The 18,185-nt window shown below is 62.5% G+C and overlaps 5 protein-coding genes across 6 annotated transcripts; 3 read left to right on the top strand and 2 right to left on the bottom strand.

Moving 5' to 3' along the window:
- Positions 1–214: 214 nt before the first annotated feature.
- Positions 215–1,821, top strand: H696_03624 (hypothetical protein). Its single transcript, XM_009497496.1, has 4 exons — positions 215–501; positions 618–649; positions 785–963; positions 1,045–1,821. Exons 1-4 carry the CDS (start codon positions 281–283, stop codon positions 1,342–1,344), a joined length of 732 nt encoding a protein of 243 aa, XP_009495771.1. The 5' UTR covers positions 215–280; the 3' UTR covers positions 1,345–1,821.
- Positions 1,822–2,271: 450 nt separating this feature from the next.
- Positions 2,272–4,000, top strand: H696_03623 (hypothetical protein). The gene is made up of 6 exons (XM_009497495.1): positions 2,272–2,379; positions 2,618–2,781; positions 2,925–3,054; positions 3,228–3,307; positions 3,475–3,589; positions 3,711–4,000. Exons 1-6 carry the CDS (start codon positions 2,332–2,334, stop codon positions 3,810–3,812), a joined length of 639 nt encoding a protein of 212 aa, XP_009495770.1. The 5' UTR covers positions 2,272–2,331; the 3' UTR covers positions 3,813–4,000.
- Positions 4,001–4,377: 377 nt separating this feature from the next.
- On the bottom strand, positions 4,378–7,999 carry H696_03622 (cytoplasmic aconitate hydratase). The gene is made up of 5 exons (XM_009497494.1): positions 7,927–7,999; positions 7,779–7,789; positions 7,340–7,613; positions 7,055–7,192; positions 4,378–6,843 (listed from the first exon to the last, which is right to left on the bottom strand). Exons 2-5 carry the CDS (start codon positions 7,780–7,782, stop codon positions 4,542–4,544), a joined length of 2,718 nt encoding a protein of 905 aa, XP_009495769.1. The 5' UTR covers positions 7,783–7,789; positions 7,927–7,999; the 3' UTR covers positions 4,378–4,541.
- A 2,037-nt stretch (positions 8,000–10,036) lies between these two features.
- On the top strand, positions 10,037–11,246 carry H696_03621 (hypothetical protein). The gene is made up of 3 exons (XM_009497493.1): positions 10,037–10,081; positions 10,776–10,892; positions 11,084–11,246. Exons 2-3 carry the CDS (start codon positions 10,781–10,783, stop codon positions 11,152–11,154), a joined length of 183 nt encoding a protein of 60 aa, XP_009495768.1. The 5' UTR covers positions 10,037–10,081; positions 10,776–10,780; the 3' UTR covers positions 11,155–11,246.
- Positions 11,247–12,652: 1,406 nt separating this feature from the next.
- H696_03620 lies at positions 12,653–17,367 on the bottom strand (the record flags this gene model as incomplete). Of its 2 annotated transcripts, none has more annotated exons than XM_009497491.1 (2): positions 12,653–16,237; positions 16,444–17,367. In XM_009497491.1, 2 exons carry the CDS (start codon positions 17,365–17,367, stop codon positions 13,796–13,798), a joined length of 3,366 nt encoding a protein of 1,121 aa, XP_009495766.1. In that variant the 3' UTR covers positions 12,653–13,795. The 2 variants fall into 2 exon arrangements, with proteins under 2 accessions (XP_009495766.1, XP_009495767.1); XM_009497492.1 differs by having other exon boundaries at positions 12,653–16,234.
- Between the last annotated feature and the right edge of the window lie 818 nt (positions 17,368–18,185).

The following is an 18,185-nucleotide window of genomic DNA, read 5'->3' as shown; positions in this document are numbered from 1 at the left end:
GACCAGCCAGGTGCCAATCCTGCAGGCTGCCACTCGGCCGCGATGCCCTCTGCGATCACAGAACCCCGCACAGTCGCCGCCCCGACCGGGCTCCACAAAGCGGCGGATGCCGGACATGGCCCGCCCAAGCCGTGCGCTGAACGGACCGTCCCACTGGCGGCATTTTTGGGCAGGCTGCCGCTGCTACCAAGCCCGGGCCTGCCGACTTCGATCAACTTGCCCGGCTGCTTCTTTTTTTTCCCCCCCCCTTCCTCCAGCCCTTGCAACCCGGCGCCTGTGCATGTCTCTTCTCCTTTGCCGACTCTCCGCACACACCGGTCCCCTCATTCGCCTGCCCTTGTCCAGGCTCCTTTCCACCAGCACCATGTCCGACATTTTGCCGGTCGATCACAACCTCAATGTCCAATATGAGGACTTCTTCTGCCCCGACAAGGTTGTCAAGTTCGGCCAGGTAACCGTGCGCGCTGTGAACATCTTCTACCAGACTCCCCTGACTCTGGGGTGCGTACACAGGAGCCGGATGACCTAGCCTGCCCTGCCTGGCTCCAAGAAGCTGATCCCAATACTCCCCCCCCCCTGACCGCCTGCCCCCCTCCTGCTGGATGCGGACGATCAAGCTTTCTGAATGCCTATCCCCTGCTGCCATTTCGTGCGTGCCCCATCCTTTTGCCTGAGGTGTCTCCCCCTTTGCCCATTTGGCAGGGGCAATATCTTTGCCTCTCTCTCTCTCTCTCTCTCTCCCTCCCATCACCACCACCACCACCCTCCCTCACACCCCGCCCAGACTCTTTGGTGATTCCTCGCCGCGGCGTCAGGCTTCTCTGTGAGCTGACCCCGGAGGAGATCTCGGATCTGTTCAACTCGGTCAACATCATTGCCGAGGCGCTGAAGGTTGCCGAGCCGGCCATGAACTCCTACTCCATGACTGTGCAGGATGGTCCCTTCTCCGGGCAGTCGATTCATGTGCGTCTTTGGCCCTGCTGCGTGACACAATGTGCTTGTACCCCCGGCCCACCTGGCATGCTGACACACGCGCATGCCCAGCATGTCCATGCGCACATTCTGCCCCGTATGACGGAGGAAATTCGCGATGACAGCATGTATGTCCACCTGCAGCACAACAATTGCGAGATCCTACGCCAATTGAAGGCCGAGGGCGGCGAAGTCGCCGCCATGCTGGCAGGCATGGAGGAAGATCCGTCGCTCTCTCTGGAGGAAGCCGCCGGGCGAACTTCCTCCCTTGACAAGTACCGGCAGACCCCCTCCATGGAGGAGAAGACCGCGCGGGCCCAGCGTCTGCGGACCTTCTTCCCCGAGCAGTGGCCGGATCTGGCCTCGCGCTAGGCATCCCATTTGCATCCAGGCCTCGGGCGGGCATGTGCATCCGGCCACACACCGAGCCCGTGTGCCGGTGCCCGACAACAGTCCGCGTGCACCCTTGCATGGGATGCGCCGCTCGCGCCGACCCCCCTCTCAGGCATGCCTTCCTCAAGGACCGGCGCATGTATATGCAGCCGATGCATTGTGACTGGGCCGTGTGGGACTCGGCGAGATGGCAGCACTGGCGGGCACGTGTGCCCTGCCTTGTCGGCGTGCGACGTGTCTTCTTGCGTGTGCCTTCTTCTTTCCTCCCTCAACCACCGAAAGAGAAGCACTGAGGCTCACAGCACCCAGAAGGAGGAGCCCATCAACACAGACCGCTATCGCCGCCACTGCCACGTACATCCGTTTGCCTTGAGCCGCGACTATGAATGCTCCTGCTGACCGTGGTGCCAGTGCGCCCGTACCCCGGCGTGCAGAGGCGCCCGCCCCCCCCCCCCCCCTTCCCAAAAATGAACACCCGATAAAGCAGCACAATGGCTCGGTGGAAACCTCTCGTGTAGGCCTGGAATGTTTTCTCCTTGAGGCAGAGGACGGGAGGGGGTAGAGGGGAGACACGCTCCGTGGGCAGACAGTCCCTTGCACAGCCCGGCGCACAGAGGAGGAGCGGCGAAGGTCCTGCTTCGTGGCGAGGGCCCGCCCGGGTGGCAGGGCGGAAGGCCCCGCCCAGACGCCGCCCAATTGCCCGAGTTAAGATGGCAAAGCCCGCCGCTGCCACGCATTTTGGTTATAACTGTTTGGTGACCATGTCGCGTGATCGGGGCGGAATGAAGTGTCTTAAAGGGGCGCCAATCGGCGACCGCTTCGTGCGGACGACGAAGCCGCTCACATCCCAACCACGAATCCCCGCCCTGTTTACCCCTCTTTGCCCCTCCTGCCCTCCGTGATCCTCGCTGCCGGACATTCCCCCCCCCCTCCCCTCCATCCCTTCGCTCCTCTACCCCCCTCCCGATGACCGACCAGGTCTGCCGTCGCCTGCGGCCCGGCTGCTCCATTGATGTTCGTGCCCCTTGCCTTCATACATCCTGCCGTGAGTTTCGTTTTGGTGGTGCTCTACCCTGGCGCGCCGAATCCGACTGGCGCGCGTGTGCACACGCATATCCGGTTTCCTCTTTGTCCGCCTTCATCACTGACAATGTTCTTTCCTTCTGTCTCCTCCTCCCCCCCCCTCCCCTCCCCCTCTCGCCTTCTCTCTCTCCCTGCCTGCCCATCTGTGGGGTTCCTATCACGAACGCAGGATGCGTACAAGTGGCCCGTGCGCAATCTCTCCGAGTTGGACAGCCCCTTTGCCCTGCAAGAGTACATTCAGGATCTCCTCCGGCAAGAGGAGGTCAATGTGCAAGCCGCGGTTGTCTGCCCGGATGATGTGGACAAGAATGTCTGGATCCACGAGCACCTGAGGTGCGCAGACTGCGCCTTTGCCTTGTCCCACTCGGCCATAGTTGGATGCCTCGGGGCCCGGGTGGCCATGTGTGGATCCTGCTTCTTTTTTCTTTTCGCGCCTTCCCCATGGCTGACCGCCCTATCACGCACCCGCCACACAGGTATATTTGCATGCAGCTGGAGCTGCTGGCCGCCAAACTGGTGGATGTCTGCACCCCGGCCACCTGCAAGCAGATGTTTGCCACACCCAATGAACTATACCTGTGTGCGACGCACACCCGGCCGAAGGAGGTACACACGCCGAGTCTCGCAGCCGCCCTCCTCTCCTCTCCTTTGCTGCCTCTCCTTTTTCCTTTCCACTACACACAGCGGTGCTGACCTCTCCATCTCACGCCCAAACACGCGCATATTCATACATACACCGATGGGTGCTTTTTTTTTCCTGCGTCTCTACTTTTGCATAGTGCCCCGCTATTGATTACATCAACCATCTCCTGGATTCGACGTCGGCCCTGTTTCACAACAACAAGTACTTCCCCTCCCGGTACGTTCGGACGGGTCCCTGTTCGGACAAATCTCGCCCACCATTGCCTGACATCTGACGCCCCTTCTCTCGGCCGGTGCTCGGTGCATACACACGCACACGCACACACACACACACACACACACACACACACACACACACACACACACACACACACACACACGCAGGGTGACGGTGTCCCAGTCCTCGGCTGATGCTCACTTCTCCTCTACATCCCGGCGTCTGTACCGTATTCTGGCTCACGTTTACTTCAACCATCCCCAGGATTTCTGGAACTTCGACGTGTGTTGCGACTCTCCCTCTCCTACACTTCCCTCTCGCCGTGCCCCTTCCCTTCTTCTCTTCCTCTCCCTCCCTCCCGTGACCCTGACAACCCTTCTCCCTCTCGGTGCTTGTGCCACAGCCCGAGGGCGTGCTCCTGCGGCACTTCCATCTTCTCTCAGTGGAGTACAAGCTCATCGATCCGGACAACCTGATCATTCCGCTGAACGGGGATAAGAAGTGAGGGAGACAGAGGAAGTCCTGCTCTCGTCCCTGCGTTGGGTCCGGCTGTGTCTGTCCTCCTCCCCTCTGTCTTCCCTCTCGCCCTCCCTCCCACGACCTCGTATGATGCTGAGGGAGCCTATCCCCCGGTGCTCAAAACACAAACCATGTCTCCTGCCTTGAAACGACAATAAAGCAATCAAAAGTAGATGCATACCACACGTGCCCGCACACACACGCACACACACACACACACACACACACACACACAGCTACCTGCCAGCTTGCTTGCTTCCACGGCCACGCAGGGGAAGGAAATCCCCATCCCAAAAGAATGCAAGAAAAAGGAGAGCAGAGGGGCGGGCGGGGGGAGGGAGGAGAAAGGGGTCCTATCCCAAATGGAAGTGTATTTCTCCCGCGCGATCGCGCGCACGCGAATGCACATACAAGGGGAAGGAAAAAGCCTGCCTCGGCTACCCTCCTCCTTCGCGCAAATCCACGGAGATCGAACGAACACGGAGGCGAGCGCACGAGAAAACCGGGAGAAGGGGGGAAGAGATCCGCACAAGAAAGAGAGGATATGGGCGGGGGGGGGGGGGGGGCGCGCGCGCATGCAGCAAAAAGAGACACTGGCAACATCGTGTGCTGCACCATGCACACGCACACGCCGCCTCCTCGCACACTGGTGCACATACATGTGTGCACATCACGCACGCGCACAAGTGCCAACAGCCCCGAGAGCATCCTTGATCTAGTTGCCGGTCAGCAGCTTGCGGAGCATGTACTGCAGGATACCGCCGTTGCGGAAGTAGACAATCTCAACCTCGGTATCGAAGCGCAGGACAGCCTGGAACTCGGTGCGCTGGCCGTCATCGGCCACAGCAGCCACAGTGATGTCCATGCCAGGGCGGATGTCATCGGGCAGGGCAATGTCGAAGGTCTCCTTGCCAGTCAGGCCAAGGGCATCAGCGGAATCGCCCTCCTTGAACTGCAGGGGGATGATACCCATGCCGACCAGGTTGGAGCGGTGGATGCGCTCATAGGTGACGGCCACAACGGCGCGGACACCCTGCAGGAAGGGACCCTTGGCGGCCCAGTCACGAGAAGAACCGGAACCATACTCGGCACCGGCCAGGATGACAAGCGGCACCTTCTCAGAGCCATAGCGAGCAGCGGCATCGAAGACATCGAGCAGCTCGCCCGAGGGGAAGTGCGTGGTCTTGGGGCCGACGGCCGGGGCCAGCTTGTTGGCCAGGCGCACATTGGCGAAGGTACCACGAGCCATGACCTCATCATGACCACGGCGAGCACCGTAGGAGTTGAAGTCACGAGGGGCCACACCGCGCTCCATCAGGTAGCGCGCGGCGGCCGAGTTCTTGGCAATCGACCCGGCCGGGGAAATGTGATCGGTGGTGATGGAATCGCCGACATTCAGCAGGCACCGGGCACCGATGATGGGCTGGATGGGCTCGGTGTCGGCACCCTTGACACCATCGAAGAAGGGAGCGCACTTGATGTAAGTGGACTCGGTGTCCCAGGCGTACTGGCGACCGGTGGGGGGCTGGAGCTTGTTCCAGGACTCGTTGGCGGTGGTGATGCCATCATAGACCTCCTTGAACATGCTGGGCAGGAAGTGCTCCTTGACGGCGGCCTGGATCTGCTCGCGAGAGGGCCAGATGTCCTTCAGGAAAACGGCCTGGCCATCCTTGCCGGTGCCGATGGGCTCGGTCTCGAAGTCGACGTTCAGGTTGCCAGCCAGGGCGTAGGCCACACACAGGGGCGGCGAGGCCAGGTAGTTGGCACGGGTGTGGGGGTTGACACGGCCCTCGAAGTTGCGGTTACCGGAGAGCACCGCACCGGCGACCAGATCGCCAGCCTCGATGGCGGCCGACACGGCCTCCGGCAGGGGACCGGAGTTACCGATGCAAGTCATGCAACCGTACCCGGCAACGGAGAAGCCGAGCTTGTCCAGGTAGGTCTGCAGGCCGGAGTGCTCCAGGTACTTGGTGACCACACCGGACCCGGGAGACAGGGAGGTCTTGATGTAGGGCTTGACCGAGAGGCCAGCCTCCACGGCATTGCGGGCCAGCATACCGGCCGCCACCAGGACATCGGGGTTGGAGGTGTTGGTGCAGGAGGTGATGGCGGAGATGACCACCGACCCGTGGGTCAGGTCGTAAGACTGGCCCTCATACTGGAAGGGGACAGAAGTGGCGAGCTTCTCCTCGGCAATGCCGAACCCCTTGAAGCCGACCTTGTTGGTCAGGCAGGAGGCGAAGTCCTGCTTCATGGCGCTCAGCAGGACGCGGTCGTGCGGGCGCTTGGGGCCAGACAGGCAGGGGGCCACGGTGGCCAGGTCCAGCTCGAGGACATCGGTGAAGACGACCGAGTCCTCGGCAGAGCCGGAAGTGGCATAGTCACGGAAGAGGTTCTGGGCCCTGAGGTAAGCCTCGATGTAAGCCAGGCGCTCCTCATCGCGACCGGTCTGGCGCAGGTAGCTGATGGTGTTGCCGTCGGCCGGGAAGAAGCCCACGGTGGCGCCGTACTCCGGGGCCATGTTGGAGATGGTGGCGCGATCGGCGATGGACAGGGAAGCACAGCCGGGGCCGAAGAACTCGACGAACTTGCCGACGACACCCTTGGCACGGAGCATCTGGGTGACGGTCAGGACCAGATCGGTGGCGGTGGCGGTGGCGCTCAGGGTACCGGTCAGCTTGAAGCCGATGACCTTGGGCAGGACCATGGAGATGGCCTGGCCAAGCATGACGGCCTCGGCCTCGATACCGCCGACACCCCAGCCAACAATGCCGAGGCCGTTGATCATGGTGGTGTGAGAGTCGGTACCGACGACGGAGTCCGGGTAGAGGGTGCCGGTCTCGGAGTCGTGGAAGACCTGGCGGGCGAGGTACTCCAGGTTCACCTGGTGGACAATGCCGGAGCCGGGGGGAACGATGAACATGTTCTTGAAGGCCTCAGCGCCCCACTTGAGGAACTGGAAGCGCTCGATGTTGCGCTCGAACTCGAGGTCCATGTTCTTCTGGTAGGCGTCGCCGCTGTTTGTGCGCATGGGGAGAGGAGGGGGAGAGGAAGAGGAGGGAACAGCGGGGGGGGGGGGGCGAGGGGGGAGGGGCATTGTGAGTGGGGGTGGATTTCGGGGGCAAGATGAAGAGAAGGGTGGGAAAGGCGGAGGGGGAAGAACGGGAGAAAAGGGGGGAGGCCGGCAAATGGGCCAAAGCGAGGCAGGAGATGAGACAGCGGACGCACGTGCCGAAGAAGTCGACCTGGACGGAGTGATCGATGACCAGGTCAGCCGGGACCAGGGGGTTGATCTTCTCCGGGTCACCACCCAGGCGGGTCATGGCGTCACGCATGGAGGCGAAGTCCACGACAGCGGGGACACCACTGTGGGCATGGGGAGGGGCAGGAGTGAGTCATCGACGCGTGCGGGGGAGGGAGGGGGAAGGGGGAAGGAGGGGAAGGGAGACAGCGACAGGGCCAGGGGCAGGGCCGGGCAAGCAAGGGGGGGGGAGGAGCGGCGTGGGTACGCACGTGAAATCCTGGAGGACCACACGAGAGGGCTTGAAGGGGATCTCGATGTCCTTCTCGCTGGTGTTGACCCAGTCAAGGATGTTCTCGACATCGGAGGAGTTGACGACGAACTCGTCGCAGTTACGAATGGCCGCCTCAAGCAGCACACGGATGGAGAAAGGGAGCTGCTCGACACGCTTGTCGTTCAGGGCCGGGATGGAGAAGTACTTGAAAGCCTTCTCGCCGACGACGAGGTCCTGCTGGACCTTCTGGAAGGGGTTAGCCTGGGGACCGGCTGGTGTGTGTGTGTGTGTGTGTGCGTGTGTAAGCGGCGTGCCCAGGGACGAAGGGGGATGCAGAAGGTTAGCAGGAGGTCCTGGGAGGAGGCGAGCCAGATGGAGAGGGAGAGGGAGAGGGAGAGAGAGAGAGAGAGAAGACCAGCGAGGAGAAGGACACGCACACATTGTTGGGCTGGCACAGACGAGGCATGGTGGGGGCGGGAGGGAGGGGGCGGAGGGAGGCCGCTGGTCAGTTGCCACGGGGAAAGCATGAGAGTGTGACGGGGAGCAAGAGCACGAGTAAAAGGAGGCAGGGGCAGCGGGACTTACGAGTGGGAAAAACAAGCAAAGGGGAATTGAGCCTGAGATCCGAGGGCGAGCGTCCCGGCGGGCAGGTCAAGTCAATGGGACCTTTTTTGGTATCCACCCCCCTCGGAGCCCTTGGCCCAGGCACGCCGGCCCGAGAGCAACGCAGTCATGCCCTCCCTGCCCCCACCCCCGCCACTGCCTCGTTCGGTCTTTCTCCCCTCCTGCCTGGACGCTCCGCGCGGCGGGACCAATGGCTGGGCGCGGGGAGGATACCGTCGGGAGCCCCTCGCCTGGCCCGGGAGTTTGGGGTGGTCTGAGGGGGGAGGGGGAAGCGGATTTGGGCCAGTCTTCGCGGCGGCACCGCGGGACTCGGCTTGTCATAGGGGAAATGCGAGGCACCGCCAGGAGACACGCCGGCCGACGCCGCCCTGGCTCCGCCCCTCCCCGCCCCCCTCCGACCATGGCCGCCCAGTCTCGGGCCCCAGCCCGAGTGCCAGGCTGGCTAGCTAGCTAGCGCACGCGCGTGCGCGGAATAATACACGGCCGCCTGAGCGCGCGCGCACACGGGTGGTTGCGTTGCCCCTCTGACACCAACGCACTCCCCGCCCGGATGGCCACAGCAGGCGCACACACCGGCCCGGGGGCTCGTCGGCAACGAAGGACCTAAAAATGCCGGCCAGGGCTATTCGACCGGGCGCCGTCGGGGGGATAGGCCCAGGAGGGGGCCGTGTGTCGGGCCCGGTCTCGCACGTCCCCCCCACCGCAGGTGCGGGCGCGCGGGCGTGCATGCTTCGGTGTGCGTAGGCGTGCGAAGCGAGCAGGGTTGCCAGCCGCGCATGAGGCCATGGTCGTGTGTGTGCCTGCACCCGAGTTGATGCCCTGTGCAAGGCTCAGGCGCCGCCAGACGGGGGGAAGGGGGGGGGCAAGGCGCGGCGAAAAATCCCACAAGGCGAGTACCCACCCAGGGGCGGGCCCACCCTTGCGCAGGTGTTTGGTAAGCAAACGAGCCCACGACAGGGGACACACACACACACACACACCAGTACCGGAACCCTTGATATATCATCAGGCTTTTTCAAAGCATCTTTAATGGGGCCCGGGCCGCCCCTGGCGGGCGTCTGGGACAAGCGGCACAAGGGCAGGCCGGCATGCCCTGTGTCCCTCTCGTTTGGCTCTCACTAGCCCGACTGCCTCACATGCGTGGCCCGTCTCTAGACGGGCCTCAACCAACGCGAGGCCTCAAACAGCCGATGGGACGCGACGTAGCTCGCCGGCCCCTTTCGAGGGGGCGCGGGCAGGGGGCTGGGGACAAGGGGAGTCGACGTCCTCCCCCTCCCCCCTTGGAGGAGTTCGCGGAGGCCCCGCCCTCTCGCCTCCCAAACGGCGCGTGCCCATCGACCGTGGTGAGGCAGGGCAATTCTGGACATCCATGTCGACTCGGCATCTCGCGCTGGGCAATCACGCCGAGCAGACAACAATACCATTCCCACCGATGATCACGCAGGTAACCCTAAACCCCGGGAGGCTCACCCGTCTGGGATGCTGCTCCTTCGGCTCGCGCATCGCTCTCGCTCGTTACTCCTCCTTGCGAGGGCGGCAGGGGATGCTGAGGGGGAGGGGGTGGGCATTGTTGGGAACTGGTGCCTGCGCGCGGGCTTTCCGGGGCATTGTGGTCCTGGGCAGGCGGCTGGGGCGACACTCCATCCATAGGGCACGGAGACTGTCTCGCCAGGCCAGCCGCGGCTGGCCGGCCCCCCTCCCGGCCGGGGCAGAGGCACCCTTGCGGGGGGCGGCGGGGAGGGGGACGACGGGGGGCGGGGGGCGGGTGACCATCTGCCGACTGAATAGCATGCTTCTTGGGTGTGGCGCGAGGCGTCGTCCGTCAGGCAGGGCCCCTTTGGTGGTTGGCTCCGGGGCCCGGGGACGGCGAGGGCGACGGGACCGCGGCCCGTGGGCTTCTGTGGCCGTCCAGTCGTGGGGGGTCCCTTGTGTGCACACTCCGGCCCATAGGTCAGTCCGCGCAATCCCCGGCTCGCTCTCGGCCGGGTGCCCCTTCGCCGGTGAACACCATGCTGGGGTGGGAGAAAACATCGCCGGTGTCCGGGCTGCGCAGCCGATCCCCGCCACAGAACGTGAATCTCCATCTTTCCCGCTGGTCTTCCCGTCTCCCTCCACTGTGCATACCCGCCCCCCCCCCTCTCTTCGCCCTCTGCTTATCCTCTCTGCGCCTCTCCTTCTCCCTCTCCTTTCCCTCCTCCCCTTTCTTTCTCTCGCCTTCCTCCTGCTCTCCTCTCCTTATGCCATGCGGCGCATGGCCGCCATGCGGCGACAGGGGCGTTCGATGGTGCCCCCGTTGCTGGGGGGGGGGAACACGCCCACGCGCATGTTGTCACCTGCTGTTGAGACAGGGCCGCGCCAGACATCCAGTCACCTGCCGCCGCGTTCTCCTCCTCTGCCGGAGGGGCGGGAAGAGGGGGGAGTTGCTGCTCAGCAGTTCCTTCTCGGCCGGCCTCTGCCGGCCACATCTCCGATGGTGCAATTGCCCCCCCCCCCTTCTCCTCCCGACAACCGGAGGCGGCCTCTCATACGAATGGTGTACAACTGCGCGTGCATGCGCGTGCGCGCGTCCATCCCTCCCCCCTGTGGCTGTTCCTTGTGGCATGCCCTCACCCGGAAAAGCACTCCTTGTCGGCGTCCCGCCGTCCCTTTTGTGGACAGAACAGCGTGCCAGTCCATTGCCCATCTCTCTCTCTCTCTCTGCTCCTCTCCTCCTACTCTCCCACCCTCCTCCCCTGGGGCCCCTGTCCCTACGCTCCTCCTCCAACAGTGTCACGCATTCTCACCTCCTCTGCCTCCTTGCAACACCACAGCCACAATGCGTCCCTCCCTCTTCTTCAACCGCATGAAGCACGCCGGCACCTTCTTCGCCGGTGGTCTTGTCACCATGTTCTTCATCACCAAGCTCCAGCTCTCTGCTGCCAAGAACCGTGCGTACCCCCTGAGCCTGGGCATGTGGTGCCCCCTTCTCCTCGCTTCGTGCTTCCTCCTGGCAGCATGCGTCCGCCCTCGCCCCCCCCCCCCCCCCCCACCTGATGCCTTGTGGCTGACCGTCTCGCTGTCTGTCTTTCCCTCCCTTTCTAACACACACACACACACTCACGCACGTGCGTCCATCCAGCCGCCCTCATTGCTGAGTCTGACTACTTCAAGTCTGTCCTCGGTGTCAAGGAGGAGCACTCTCAGCACTAAATAGCCACAAGTGCTGGTAGCCTCCTTGGGAGGCATTCTCCCGGTGTTCGGTGGTGATGTTGGCATCGGTGAGGGGGGGGGGGCGGGGGAGGAGGAGGAGAATTCCCTCTCTCTCTCCCCCCTCCCCTCCTCTCCCCTACCTCCCATGCCTCTCGCTTCCTTCTCCTGTCTCACACAACATCACACCCGCGCGCATACAAGGGCGCCTGCGTACCCGTTGCATTGGCGCGTATGCGCCGTCGCTCGCCCATCGCCCCTTCCCTCCTGATACAATACAAACGCCTCCCCCCCCCCTCTCCTCTCTTGTACCGATATGTGCCATGGCAGGCCTCGGGGCATCATCTTGTTGGCTCCCGCGTTGTTGATATTTGGCAAGTGATGCCCCATGGTGGTAGCCGTGTCCTTTTCCGGGCTATCTTTACCTGACCCCGGGGAGGGCCCATGGAGCACGGCAGGCAAGGCGGGCTTCCCACCGTATCTCGCCGGTCCACAGCCGCGGAGTGGCCGGCATGCCCTGAGGCGTGTGCTGGGCCACCATGTGGCGCAAGCTGGCCAGAAGAAATGCTTCTTCTTCCCCAGTGGAGGCCAGGCGGGGTCCAACGGCCCCCTGTCGCCTCTGGGGGGAGTGCTAGCATTTCTTGCCATGAGTAGGCCTCCTCTTAGTCTCTCTCTCTCTCTCTCTCTCTCTCTCTCTCTCTCTCTCTATGATGCCCTTACTGCCATTGTTTCATGAGGGATGGCTCTTGTCCGCGGGTGCCTTTTCGAGTGCGATCCCCTGCCTCTCCCCCTATCCGAGACAGTGGCTCAACCAGTCTGTCAGGGCTCCGGCCTGGTGCCACCGCCTGTTCTTCATCCGTTGGCCTCTGTTTTTGATAGATTCACCTCCCCCTCACCCCCTCTCGCCCTCTCTCATCCTCTCTTCCTCTCGTTATCTCTCTCTTTCTCTCTCTCTCTTTCTCCCCTCCCCCACCCATACATACACCTGAGCTTATCGAAGCATGTGTGCACCCTAGGCATGGTACACTTGCATCCTCTCCACCCCACACTCTGGCCTTTGTCCGATCGTCAACCAAACGGCGAGATCGTTGCTATGTTGATCAGCAAAACACGCCCCCGTTGAGGAGACTTGAGGATGGTGCGGTGGCATGGCTCGTTGAAGAGCAGGGCAGCCGGATCATTGGTCATCCGAAGGCGACCATATGCCCGGGGTCCCTGGCTTCCCCCTCCACCCGCAAACTTCTCGGCCCAGGTGGCCCACACCTCTTGCGCCTCCCCCCCCCCCCCCCACCCCACAAGAGAGCACGGCGAGGAGTATCTCGCTTGTCTTTATGGATTGGAGGTTGGGCCAAAACTGGCGGACATTGTCCAGATGTGCTTCCGCCGGCGCGTGGGATGGAGGAGGAAAAGCGCCGGAGGGCCACTAGCAGGGAGTAGGGAGACGGTATCTCATGCGGTGGGTGGCTGCACACCTGTAAAATATATAACCGTAAATATAAACTGTATAAAAATATATATATATATATATGTAACTGTATATACATAACCGGGAGATGTACATATTCTGCCTCTCGATTGCATGCACATATACCGGCATGCACCATGCTCGGGTGGGCATGTGCCCAAGGGAAAGCGGATGGCACGGTATACACAGATCGAAAAGAAACCAGGGAAGGTACAAAATTTTTTCGAAGGGCAGAGAGAGGCGAAAGGGAAGAAAGGCATTGCCATTGCCCACGCATGACCGCCAAAAGAGAAGTTGTATATAAGGGAGAAAAAGAGAAGAGAGTATTTTGTAGTTCAAATGGGAGCAAGGTGTTGTGCACGGCACATCACGTCGGAATCACCACAGGGAGGGAAGGGAAGACAGATCGGGTGTTCAGGAGGGAGCAGGGAAAAATAGGGGGGGAGAGGGGGAAGGAAGGTAGTAGGGGAGGGCGGTGATCTATATATAGGGATCCGCGAACAGCCCGCGCGGTTTCCTGCTTGTGAAGGGGGGGGGGGAAGGGGGAGACTGCCCGTGCTGGTGCGCGTGGTGGTGGTTGGAAATGGACACTGCCAGCGGGGGAGGGTACACACGACAGGGCGAAATGCGCGCGCGCGCGCACACACACACACACACGCGAACACCAGAGGGAGGAGGAGGAGATAGGGGCAGACAGAGAGATAGAGGGGGAGGGGAGTGGCAGGTGCCGGAAATATCCATGTGCACACGCGCACGCTTGATCTCCTCCAAGGGCACAAAAACCTCACATAGAGGGAGGGAGGGGGAGAGAAGGAGGATGACGGGGCGCTGTACATGGGGACACACACAGTCCGAGGCCCCGGGGACCAGCGCGCGGCGACATCGGACATGCTGAAGAGCGGAAGACATACAGGTGCACCCCCGCGCGCACACGCGGACATGTGCCCCGCCCTGCCCGCCTCGTTCCCATATTTCCCCTCTCGTTCTCACACTTAGATACGGGGGCGCGCGCGGCACATGCAATTGGCCATCCCACAGAGGAGAAGCCCCATGGCGAAGCGAAGGGAGAAAGGGGGAGGGGGAAGAGGGGGGGAGAGATGTCGCGTGGTTGTGCGCGTATATACATATATATACACAAATATATACATACACATGCACACGCATACATATACATAAACATCAAGGACGGGGGCCAGCCTTCAGTGGCCGCGGCGGCTTGCCGAGGAGCACATGGATCGGGGCCTTGTGGTGAAGGGAGTTGATCATATCGCGCTCGAACTTGTCCTTGGTCTTCAGGAACTTCTTGTTGGCCATGGCCTGCATGCCGCGCACGGCGAAGATGGCCGTTTGCCCGCCGATCGACACGATCTGGGCAATGGGCCGATCTGAGGAGGAGGCGGTGCCCTTTTCTCCGAGAACCAGCGGCGGCCGGGCCTTTTCTAGACGGCAAATATTCCGAGCAATGGTAACACCATGGGAGGCAGCGGCGATGGCCAGCTTCTCGCATGGGAGATTGGAGGAATCACCCCCGGCGAACATGTGCGAATAGCCCTCCACCTGCAGGGTGTTGGTGACGGTGATGAAGCCATCCTCATCCACCAGCGAGGGGAGGGAATTTTGCAGGTACTTGGTCTGAGGAATGAGGCCGACGGCCAGGTAGAACTTGTCACATTCGAGGATGGTCCCCTTGTCGGTCTGCAGGATGGTGCCAGATTGATCGATACCGATGACACGCTCTCCGAGGATCAGCTGCACCCCCATGGACTGGAGGTACATCTTGGCCAGCTGGTGAGCCGAGGAAGGCAACCGCCGCAAAAGCAGCGGATTGGAACTCACAAGGGAAATCTTCTTCTCGGGGAACTTCTCGGCAAACTCAGCGGCCAATTGCACACCGACAGCACCACCGCCGATGATCAATACCCGCCGAGCGCGCTGGAGGATTTGGAACTCATTGGTCACCTTCTTGGTCCGATAGGCGGTGGTGACGTTGCGGCCCTTGATCTGGGAATTGTAGGAAGACCCACTGGCGAAGATCATGTAATCGCACGGGTGATCGACATTCTCCACCCGCACGCTGGTCGGGGTGATGGAATTCACATGGCCAACGATGATGCGGCCATTGCGCAGGTACGACGCATGGGGAAGACGGAAGCGATCGACCTTGCTCGGATCGGCGAACACCTGCGTAATGCCGGGCGTAAACTCGAAGTACTCCTTGGTATCGATGAGGGTCACATGGAACCGAGGCATCTGGTCCAGCAGGAGGGCCGCATAAGCACCAACCATGCCGCCACCGACGATGACCACGCGGCGAGTGTGGTCAATGACATCGACCATGGGCTTGACATTGCGCGCGGCCAAGTATTGGGCCTTGAAGCGCGGGAAGACATTGGTCTCCACCAGGCGGACAATTTCCTTGAAGGCCGTATCAAAGAGGGTGATGTCATCGTCATCGGTCATGGAATCCAGGTACTCCGGTGTCAAGAGCGACACGCGCTTGAGGATGGTGTCGCGCGTCTTGTACTCGATGTTCAGGGCCATCGGCGAGTCGGTGTGGATATACTCGCGGACCATCTCCTCGATGCGGTGCCAGTCGCGATTGCGCTTCAGCGAAATGACATCCCCCAGGAAGATGACATTCTCCTCGGAGAATTCCGACGAAGCAAAAGTAATGAGCGCGGCCCGGAGGTCGGAATTCAGCACCGCATCCTCCACCGTGAAGTCCAGCATGTCGGCCGGGGACTTCATCATGGACCGGTTGAAGAGCTTGTCGGTGATCATCTTCCGGTTGATGGAGAACATGTTGACCGACCGGGCACCCCGCTGGATGGTGCCCATGGCCTGCTCGGAGCGCGTGTCGTAGGACGAAATGCGCTCCATCGAAAAGTTGATCGAGGGCGAGGCCGACATCGAGCGTGACCCGGGGGTGGAATTCCCACCCCCAGGGGTGGAGGCCGTCACGGCGGCCAAATACTGGCTGCTGGTGGCCGGCGAGGCGGGCATGGAGGCGGCCGCCGATCCGGCAGCCGCCGAGGCAGGCGCCAGCCCCGGTGAAGATTCCGCCCGGAGGATGGCATCGTTGGCGGACACTTGCAGGTGACTGGGCCGGATGGGGGTCTGGGGCGCCGAGGCCGGAGTCGAGGCGGTGGTAAAGTCCTCGCTGTGGTTGAAGGCCGACTGCTTGGTCATGCCGAAGGCCCCGGTCGGTGACCCATGGCTGGAGGTCGGGGCCGTGGGGAGGGCATGCGTGCCGGCGCCGGCATGCTCGCCGCCCGGCGAATCCAGGTGCATGGAGGAGGTGGAAGATGCCGAGTGCATCCTGGTGCTGTGGCTGGTGCTGGTGGCGGCGTTGACGGTGGGACCACTGGCCAGGCTAGAAATGGTGCTGTTACTGGCAGCCGGAGAAACAGGCATGCCAACGGTGGCCTGCTTGCGCCGGGATAGGAAGGAGGTCTTGCCGGAGGAGGAGGAAGACGTGGAAGTTGCCGAGCAGGTGGACGCCGAGGAGACGATGGATGGCGAGCGAACCAGCACGCGAGTGGGCAGGTGCTGGAGATTGAGCGATGAGCCGGTGGCCGTGCTGGATGCGAGGCTGACCGTGGAGATGGAGTTACCACGCTGCTGGGGTGGTGGTGGTGGTGGTGGAGGTGTGGAGGTGTGGAGAGCCGGCCGGCATGCGGTGTGGGGGACATATGGGTAAGCACGAAGGTGGACAGACATACGGCGGGATGAAGGGCGGAGAGCGAGAGGGAAAGGGAGAAGAAGAAGAAGAAGAGGAGGAGGAGGAAGGAGTCCCGAGATGGGACCAGAGAGTGGAGACCACGCACGGAGAGGGAGGCGGGCCCGTCGTCGTTGGCCGCGGGGAGGGCGGCAATCGAGGAGGAAGAGGACAGGTGGTGGTAGTTGGGGTCCAGGCTAGCGGGGTCCTCAAGCAGGGCGCCGCTGTGGATGCTGCTTCTGTCGGAGGGGCTCTTTAGGCTGTCAACGCCAGATGCAGGGTCTTCGGCAGAAAGGGACTCCAGAAAAGATGACAAAGAACAAGTATCAGAATCGGGAGTCGTCGGCCTCATGTGTTGCAAGGGGGGGGAGGACGGGGAAGGGGGACACGGAGACGGGGGACACGTCGTCGTCGGCGTCGTCGTCGATGAAGATGGCTGTTCAGAGGGAGCCAGAGGGGGAGAGCCCACAGGAGAGGTGACCAAGGACGAGGGCACCTGACGGTAGGGGGTGACCTTGGTAGAGCGAGCTGGAGAGAAGAAGACCGACAGCGGGGCGGACGGGGCGATTGCCGGGGGAGTGGCCGGATCGATGGATGCCGGAAGCAGGACCAATGAATGGTCATCGTCGTCGTCGTCATCATCATCGATGTAGTCGGTGGAGGAGGCGGTCGAGGCCAGGGGGGCCGCCATGGCGAAGGGCAGGGAGGCGGGTGTCCGTGAAGAAGAAGCACCGCCGATGGCCACCGCCAGGACCGTGGGGAGAAGGCCAGGCGAGCGAGGAGCCGTCATGGGGGGAGGGGCAGCATCGACCATGGCGAGAGGAGGCGCAGCAGAGGAGGATGGGGCGGAAGTGGAGGCGGTGGAGGAAGAAGAGTAGGCAACAGCGCTGGAAGGGTCAGTGTTGACTGAGGAGGAGACTGGCCGGAGCTGTGGGTTGCTGGTGGTCGGCTCAATGGCAGTCGAGGGGGGTGACTGCGTGCGAAATGAGTCGGCCGCGGCGATCAGCGACTGCGACGTGAAGGGGAAGAGCATGCCGCGAGTGGCAGCGAAGGGGGGGAAAGGAGACGAGCCGTGCCGGGGAGGAGGAGGAGGAGGAGGCGAGGGAGGGGGGCACGCGCGCATGCGCTCTCACAGGCGATGTGTATCACACGAGGGCGGACCCGATGGGGTGCTCCCTTGAGGGGATAGGAGAGGGGTGGAGGCCGGACGGGAGCACACGCACACGCACTCACTCACTCGCTCACGGAGATATGCACGCGTGCACACACACACACACACACCCACTTGTTGACTCGCTCACAAAGTTTGCACCGGACACAGACACAATCTGGGGTAGGGGGAGGAGGAGGGGGAGGAGGAGGAGGAGGAGAGGGACGATGCGTACGGTTGTGGAGGGAGAGGCCGAAGAGGGCGGAGGAGGGCGGAGGAGGGCGGAGGAGGGCGGAAGAGGGAGGAGGGGGCGAGTGGCCAGCCGGTCAACCGAGGCCCAAAGCGACGACGGTAGGGGGAAGAGCAGGTGGTTACACGAGTCAGCCAAAGAAGGGGAGAGAAGGGGAAGGAGAGCAGCCTCAAGACACGAGGAAGCACTCAGGGCGAGATGGGGGATGGGGGATGGGGGGGGGGGGGATGGCAAGACAGGACAAGTGTGTGCGCGCGCGGGCGGATGTGCGTGTGTGTGTGTGTGTGTGCTCGGCGGAGAAGCCCGTGTTCGTTGGTCGCCGTGTCCTCAGGAGGGGGGCATGGGGCAGACCCTCGCGCGTGCGATTCGATCCGCCACCGAGAGGTGTGACATGCGGAAGGGAGGAAAGGGGACAAGGAGCGGGCACGGGCGTGCGCGAGCGAGAAAAAAA

Source organism: Fonticula alba, assembly GCF_000388065.1.
Source record: "Fonticula alba strain ATCC 38817 unplaced genomic scaffold supercont2.5, whole genome shotgun sequence".
Lineage (NCBI taxonomy): Eukaryota > Rotosphaerida > Fonticulaceae > Fonticula > Fonticula alba.
This window is presented reverse-complemented; position numbering and strand designations above follow the sequence as displayed.

Coding starts and splice junctions, on each gene's coding strand:
- H696_03624 (XM_009497496.1), top strand. CDS start 281: ATGTCTCTTCTCCTTTGCCGACTCTCCGCACACACCGGTCCCCTCATT. Junction 502..617: donor CAGACTCCCCTGACTCTGGG/GTGCGTACACAG, acceptor CGGACGATCAAG/CTTTCTGAATGCCTATCCCC. Junction 964..1,044: donor TCTCCGGGCAGTCGATTCAT/GTGCGTCTTTGG, acceptor GCGCATGCCCAG/CATGTCCATGCGCACATTCT.
- H696_03623 (XM_009497495.1), top strand. CDS start 2,332: ATGACCGACCAGGTCTGCCGTCGCCTGCGGCCCGGCTGCTCCATTGAT. Junction 2,782..2,924: donor TGGATCCACGAGCACCTGAG/GTGCGCAGACTG, acceptor CCCGCCACACAG/GTATATTTGCATGCAGCTGG. Junction 3,055..3,227: donor CGCACACCCGGCCGAAGGAG/GTACACACGCCG, acceptor ACTTTTGCATAG/TGCCCCGCTATTGATTACAT.
- H696_03622 (XM_009497494.1), bottom strand. Junction 7,193..7,339: donor GTGGTCCTCCAGGATTTCAC/GTGCGTACCCAC, acceptor CCATGCCCACAG/TGGTGTCCCCGCTGTCGTGG. Junction 6,844..7,054: donor CAGGTCGACTTCTTCGGCAC/GTGCGTCCGCTG, acceptor GCGCACAAACAG/CGGCGACGCCTACCAGAAGA.
- H696_03621 (XM_009497493.1), top strand. CDS start 10,781: ATGCGTCCCTCCCTCTTCTTCAACCGCATGAAGCACGCCGGCACCTTC. Junction 10,893..11,083: donor GCTCTCTGCTGCCAAGAACC/GTGCGTACCCCC, acceptor GCGTCCATCCAG/CCGCCCTCATTGCTGAGTCT.